At 37.7% G+C, this 8,115-nt stretch overlaps 2 protein-coding genes across 2 annotated transcripts in view; one reads left to right on the forward strand and one right to left on the reverse strand.

The window, feature by feature from the left end:
• The window catches only part of LOC135209251 (origin recognition complex subunit 4-like), a 402,188-nt gene that overhangs the window by 66,651 nt on the left and 327,422 nt on the right, over nt 1-8,115 (forward strand). The window lies entirely within an intron of this gene.
• Nucleotides 4,175-5,339, reverse strand: LOC135208987 (protein odd-skipped-related 1-like). The gene has a single exon (XM_064241529.1). The coding sequence runs from the start codon at nt 5,297-5,299 to the stop codon at nt 4,451-4,453; it is 849 nt and encodes a 282-aa protein (XP_064097599.1). The 5' UTR covers nt 5,300-5,339; the 3' UTR covers nt 4,175-4,450.

Consider the following 8,115-nt stretch of genomic DNA (forward strand, 5'->3'; position numbering starts at 1 on the left):
AATTCTATAAAACCCATGAACGTGATCTGAGAGTGATCTTGAAATCGAAGCATGACTCATACCACTGTTTAGACTAGAGAGGCGGTGATAGGTAATCAACGCCTTTCAAGAACAAACTCCAATGAAGGATTAACGGAAAGGGGTTTGAAGTGTTCCCCAGATATAGATGAAAACCTATGATAACTTTTTTTTCTGAAGAGTTACTTCCGTACTCTTGATCGGTATTAGAATTAGCAATCAGTGTCTATACTCATGGAAGGCTCTCTTACGTACACCTTTACAAAGTATATCAATTCTGCAGTTGTATTTTATATAGAATTCAATAGGTGATCATTCGAGCCATTTCTCCTTACTCTTCAACTCGTAGTTTGTGATCTCAAAAAAAAAAAATAAATAAATAAATAAAATAAAAACAACCACAATACCAGACGTTAATACAAAAATCCACAAAACAAACCTGTCCACCCCAAGGAAAAACTTATGATAATTGAAACATTCATTAACATCTAAATAAATATCCATAATAACAACCTCTGGTAATATTAAAAAATCAAAATAAGACCATAAAGATTAATAATACAAATTAATAAAAACTAAAAGAACACACATAGCGAATGCTTATAAGGGTCCAAATTGGGCTCTGGGCCACTCGTGTTAAATTCTAATGATGGTTGAGGCTCATAACGAAACATCTCTTCCAAAGGTTATTTTTTTGTTGCGCTATAATGTTTTCGCTTTTATCTTAAATTAAATTACGTTATTATCATAAGGTTGCATAACCGTACTGGAGAACAATTATCTATTTTCTCTCTCTTAACAAATAAGTGGTAGAAAGTTAAGTATATCTTAGTTTAACCAGACCACCACTGAGCTGATTAGCAGCTGTCCTAGGGCTGGCCCGAAGGATTAGATATTTTTACGTGGTCAGGAACCAACTGGCTCGCTAGCAACGGGACCTGCAGCTTAGTGTGGGATCCGAACCACGTTATATCGAGGAATGAATTTCTAATCACCAGAAATAAATTCCTCTGATCCTACGTTGGCAGAGCGGGGAATCGAACTCACAACTACCCAATCGGCAGGCAAGCACGTAACCCACTCGTTCAACGAGGAACTAATTAGTGGTAGAGAGAGAGAGAGAGAGAGAAAAAAAAACTTTAGAAGTAGTTTTTAAAAAATGCGGTGTTAATAGATAGGATGGAAATATTGGGTGAGAGAATACAACCATGTAACAGTGCCATTCTTATTTAACAGAGCAGATATAGCCACGTCCAGCACAACTTTATGAAGAGATGCCTCAGTGGCGTGGTTGGTATGGTGCTGGCGTCTCACCTCGGTGGTCGCGAGTTCGATTCTCGGCCATTCCATTGAGGAGTGAGAGATGTGTATTTCTGGTGATAGAAGTGCTCTCTCGACGTGGTTAGAAAGTCACGTAAAGCCGTTGGTCCCGTTGCTGAATGAACCACTGGTTCCATGCAACGTTAAAACACCATACAAACAAACAAACAACTTTATGAAGTGTTAGGCAAGAAATAGAAAGCTTATGTTGTATACGGCTGTGTATCTTAGACTCTGAGAATAATTGTGGTTATTGAAGGTAGTGGCTGTTTTATACGCAATTCAACGCACGTGGCATTATTCATATAGTGGTATGATAGACATATTCAATGAGTGTTAAGATATTAGACTAATATTATAATTCAATCTTAAGAATCTCATTTTGTCCTTCTCATATATCACATTTGATCTCATCCTGGTTATAGAAAAGGAAGATATTTGCTCTAAAAGATTAAAAGATTCCTCCCATTCACATTCTCCAATATTGGTCCGCTGGTATAGTGGTTAGTGTCGTGACATGCCACTTAGAAGTGGCCGGTTTGCGTCTCCCACAAGGCTATGAAAAATCACTAGCTCTGTATCATGATCAGTTACTGCTGCAGTATGGGGTCTGCAGTGGGAGGTTGAAACCAACATATTCTTTGGATGCTTGAATTTCAAGTCAGTGGATAAGTTTCATCTACAGAAATAATATTATTAATAATAATAATAATAATATCAGAACAACATGTCTTTAGATACTTGTATATTTATAAAACGTGTCACACACCGATTCTGAAGAAGGCAAAAGTAACTTAAGCACATTTTCGCAGGCGGTGATTTATGTACCCGGTGGTTAATTGACTGTGGTAGGATGTAGGTTGGAGAAGGGCATAGGGATAATAATCTCGCCAAAATGAATCACCTACAATTGCATATAAATATATATAGAATATATATATATATATATATATATATATATAATATTATATTATATAGTATATATATAGTATATACATATATATATACGTTATATATATACGTTATACTATATATATATATAGAATATTATATATCATATTTATATATATATATATATATATATATTATATTCGTATATATATATACATATATATATATTTATATATATATATATATATATATATGTGTGTGTGTGTGTGTGTGTGTGTGTGTGTGTGTGTGTGTGTATGCGTTTGTTTTTACATATCAATATCCGTTTATCAGTCAATATATCTCTCGTCTTCATTTCACATTTATTTTATCTGATTAATCTCAAGGTCCACTTCAAGCATGATGTGACTTCTGTTATCGCAGACTGACACTTAATACGTATTGTTATAAATTTAGCTGATTTTCATCATCGGTATCCCATAACGAGTATCATCCTCATTCATTATAGATTTTAGCGTCAGAGAAGTCAGCTAATCAAATAGCTTCGCTCTATACTGATAATGGTCTAAGGAGTTTGAGTGCTTAAGTTACTTTATTTTTCTTATTTACTCTATTAGTTTTCCTTGATAAGTATTTTTGCACCAAGCCGTATTGCTGAGGGTAATTTAATCCACCTTAGGCTAGTAGAGTCTCTCTCTCTCTCTCTCTCTCTCTCATGCGAGCACGTCAGCGCGTGAGTACATACCCATACAGAGGTATTACAATGCATGATCATTTGCTTGACTTTGAATTTTTCTCTCTCTCTCTCTTTGAGGTACAATTTATTGTAGTATATAATGAGATATAACGAGCCTATACCTCGCTTGAGTATTATGTTTGAAGCGCCCTCTTCTTCACACTGAGTAAGAAAAAGGACAGTTGTGTCGACATTTGAATTTGGGCGGTGGGGTGAATATGCTCACCCCATTGGGGTAACACCATTCATCAAATGTTGTCTTTCCCTCTCTTACAGGTGTTACGAAGCCTGATGATTTACTATTATTCCTCTTTATGGGGACTTAGGACGAACAACTTCAATCGCAAATTGTAATTCTTCTATTGAGAATTGTTAACTCCTTTTAATTAAATGGACAAAATTGTATCAAAATTATTTGTTGAATGATTGAAAATTATTAGTGCCCTTTCAGTATTGCAGCACATGTCTGATTCATTATAGGAGTAAATAGGAATCCAACTTATGGTTTATAAAGAGGATATTAAAGACAATGATGGTAGAGGTAATTTATCTGGAATGTTTTTCCTTATGATTGTCTATTATGGTCAAGTTTCTCATTTTAAGGTCAGTGATCATGTGTCTTCTTTTTTTACTTATTTCTCTCTCTCTGTCTCTTTTCATTCGTTTCTCATATTTGGAAGACTCCTTCATACAAATCATTTGAAGTTTTCCATTGATAGCTTGCTATCATTTTTTCTGTTCGTTTTAATTCTTCAGATTAAAATGAACATTATAAAATTAAAGACACATTTCCCAGTAATTTTGACAGATATATATTTTTCCTATTCTTGATATCTTATTGATCCGATATTTCTCATATTGTTAAAATCTTATTTTATCTGGTATTACTCATTCTTGAAATCTTATTTTATATATTGTTCATAATCTTAAAATCTCATTTTATCTGATATTTTTCAAAATCTTAAAATCTCATTTTATCTGATATTTCTTATATTCTTGAAATCTTAATTGATCTTAATTTTGTCATATTCTTAAAATCTTATTTCATCTGATATTTCTCATATTCTTGAAATCTTATTTTACATATTTTACATATTCTTAAAATTTCATTTTATCAGATATTTTTCAAAATCTTAAAATCTCCTTTTTTCTGATATTTATTGATAATATTGCACCATAAAAGTAGTACAGGCTCAATGAAAGATGGCATTGATGAAAATGTTTTTAATAAACATAAAATCATTACAAATCTACAACGTAATAATAAAAAATATGTAACATCGACAGGGCCACAATATGCAGCATAATGATAATGGTAATGATAACAGTACAAATAATTAAAGCTTTTTAGCGGAAGGTTTTTTTGTTTTTCCTTTCGTCGCCCAAGAGACGCGGCACTTGAAGGGCGAAGGAAGAGAGAGAGAGAGAGAGAGAGCGACACAGAGGCCCCTTTTCCTAATTCTCCCTCTTCTCATTCATTCGCTTCTATCTCCTCATGATGTCCGCGATGGAGAACCCGAGTCTCTTCGGGGGCGTCACCACGACCTCCTCGTCCTCCTCCGTCACCGTCTGCATCACGTCGTCCTCCACTACGTCGTCGTCCTCCTCGTCGTCACAGTGCAACACGTCCACCACTTGCTCCGTGTGGGGGTCGTCCTCGTCGTCGCAGGAGGAGGCGTGTGTTGGCGGCACCGAGGAGGGCTCGCGGCTGGGCGGGTTCAACACTGCCGCAGGAGAAGGGGGAGTGTCGTGCGAGTGTTGAGCTTTGTGGACGGCCAACGTTCTGGCTTGGCAGAAGCCCTTGTTACACACCTCGCACTTGAAGGGCTTCTCCTTGCTGTGGATGTACTTGTGGTCCCTCAGGTGGTCCTGCCTCCTGAAGGCCTTGCCGCAGATGTCGCAAGGGAAGGGCCTCTCGTCCGTGTGGGTCCTCTCGTGGATCAGCAGGTTGTAACTCTTCGTGAACTCTCGCTGGCAGTATTTGCAGATGTATCTTTTCTTGGGGCGGCTCAGTCGGCCTCCGGGCGTCAAGAGGAGGCGGTTGAGGGCGAGATCACCGGCACCCAAGGCGGCCGCCGCCCACGGCAGCTGTCCCAGGGGCATAGAACCGTATGTCTGCAGCATCCCCATCAGTCTGGAATCGAGACCGAGAGGAGCCTGTTGTTTGGCACTTGTGGGCGGCACTTGCGGTAAAAACGGTAACGACTGGAACAATGGAAACGCGGGTGGCACTCGAGATAAAGGGGTGAAGGCTGACCCCAACGCTCCCGGCGTGAACTTGGCACTGAGATTAGAAGGGTCGGGCCTCGCGGCCAGCACTGACGTACGTTCCATACTGCTGAGGTAGTGGGTCTGAATGATTTTTCCAGGTCGTGGCCCTTATATAGCGAGCGGTCTCGTCGGAAGCTCACCATTGGCTGCCGAGACGCGGCAGGATGCTGCGCTACTGGCCCAACCTGAAAAGAGGCGGAGCCACGATGAAACGGCACTTGCGATTGGCTGGAGGGCCGGAATGGGTGGAGTACAAGAAGCCTCGTGACTGGCAGTTGGGCGTGTAGGAGGCTCTACTGACCCTGTCGAAGAAGTGCACGTGGATTATTATCTTTATGTCTCGACACGCATGACGGACGGTTCTTTTTTTCTTCCTTTTTGTTTTGAATTGGGTATAATATCCAGCTTCAACTTGGGCATTACAAGACCCAATATGGCCACGAGAACCTTTACTCCCCTTTGCAATATTGCAAAATTGCGCTCCCCATTTACCCGCTCTTTTTAAACGTTGCTGGTGTGTGTGTGTGTGTGTGTGTGTGTGTGCTGTCGGTTTCAGATAGGCCATGGGTAGGGGTCGGCGGGGAGGGGGAGGGGGAGAAGGAAGGGAGCGGATGGCATGGGTATGGGCAAGAGTGGTTCCCACGGCCAGGCTGCCCAAGATGTCGGAGACCACCACCACCACCACTATCTTGTTGGGTGAGGGGGGGGGAGGGGGTAAAGAGAACTATCATCGGAACTAATCTGCTATGTGCGTTGCTCATTCCTCTCCACCCCCCCACCCCCCCACCCCACCCCCCCCTACCCCATCCCGAACCCCTCCACCACAAAAAAAAAATGCCTTAAACACTTCACTACTTCTTGTATTTCGTTTCTCCCGTAACATCTCGACAAACAAACGGAAAAGAACGATCCGCCCGTCACGCCAAACTCCCCCTTCTCCCCCTCCACTCCCCCCTCCCCCTCCCCACTCCACTCCCCCTCCCAGGGAGGGAAAAGCAAAGCCCGATTCCTATACGAGACCCTCGCGCTAGACGCCTCTTAACATGTCGGACAATGGAATAATTAAAAGTGTCTAAAAATAAAAAGACTAAGCCTAGGCTGAGTCGCGTGGACGTTCCCACAGTCAGCCCGGCATAGAGCACGACTCTGTTTTTTGTTCTCTCTCTCTCTCTCTCTCTCTCTCTCTCTCTCTCTCTCTGGTGTGTGTGTGTGTGTGTGTGTGAACTGAATACATACATTGAGATTATATGTGAATATATATATATATATATATATATATATATATATATATATAATATATATTATCTCAATGTACGTATTCAGTTCACACACATACACAGAGAGAGAGAGAGAGAGAGAACAAAAACATATATATATATATATATATATATATATATATATATATATATATATATATATATATATATATATATATATATATATATCTATATATGTATATATATCTATATATATATATATATATATATATATATATATATTATATATATATATATATATAGAGAAGAGAGAGAGAGAGAGAGAGAGAGAGAGAGAGAGAAGAGGGTGGGGGGGAGAAAATATGTTGAGCATAATCGTATCATCATCAAGGGGAAAGATGAGAGAGAGAGAGAGAATAGGTTTTAGCATAATCGAAATAGTTTTTTTAATATGATTAAAGAATTTCAGCGTTCTTTGCTCATCAAGAAGGAAGAAAGTCGGAAAAAGAAAGAAGAGAGAGAGAGAAGAGAGAGAGAGAGAGAGAGAGGTGGAGGACCAGAGAGGGGTTTGGGTAAGACGACGTCTGTCCGCAGGAACTTTTCATTTTTTCTATTCATTTTTTTTTTTTTTTTTTTTTTTTTTTTTTGTTCATCGAGTGAGAAGAAGGGAGAGAGAAAGAGAGAGAGAGACTTTCGTACATATCCCTCCCATCTCTTTCGCTTCCTTTGCAACATTGTCGTTTTTATTTGGGCTTACTCCTTACATTTCCATTGCTATAATATATATATATATATATATATATATATATATATATATATATATATATATATATATATATATATATATATATATTTCAATCATAAATTATATTCTTTCAATTGGATAAAAAAAAATTTCCATTTCTACTCTCTTTTTTTTCATTTTCGTGTTCTTTGTACAAATGTTTTTCAGTTCATTTTTCGTTATAATTTTGTCATTTTTGTCTGGTTTTTTAAAATTGGGTTTTGTGAAACGGTTTACAGCAGTTTATGGTTTTTTTCCAAAATAAAATATATCTCCTGATATGGCTTGACATTTCCAAGTAAGTTAATATATATCTATGATATATATATATATATATATATATATATATATATATATATATATATATATAGAGAGAGAGAGAGAGAGAGAGAGAGAGAGAGAGAGAGAGAGAGAGAGAGAGAGAGAGATATATGTGTATATATATATACTATATATATATATATATAGATATATATATATTATTATATATGTATATATAGTATGTGGCTCTACAGTTTACACTATTTCTTCTCTAGTCCATTAGGATCTTCCAATTTTCTCTGCAAGGAGAAATCGGTGTAAAAGTCTAAGGGATATACACGTAATATTTCATTAACTTTCATCTCTCCGCATAAAGCTGTAAACTTAGTTTTTCACCAATAAAGACATTAAGTAACTTTGGTTTTCACCTATAAAGATGTCAAGGAAGAGCTGATATTAAAAACCATATGTAATTATAAGAATATTTTAAAGAATGCTCGAAACTAAAAAATTTATAAAGATTGCTTTTCAATTTAAAAAAAATCGACGGCTGACTATTAAGTTAGACATAATGCAACCCACTTACGGTAGTATCAAAAGATTATTTTCTTTATATA

This window comes from Macrobrachium nipponense, chromosome 37 (genome assembly GCF_015104395.2).
Source record: "Macrobrachium nipponense isolate FS-2020 chromosome 37, ASM1510439v2, whole genome shotgun sequence".
NCBI classification, from domain to species: domain Eukaryota; kingdom Metazoa; phylum Arthropoda; class Malacostraca; order Decapoda; family Palaemonidae; genus Macrobrachium; species Macrobrachium nipponense.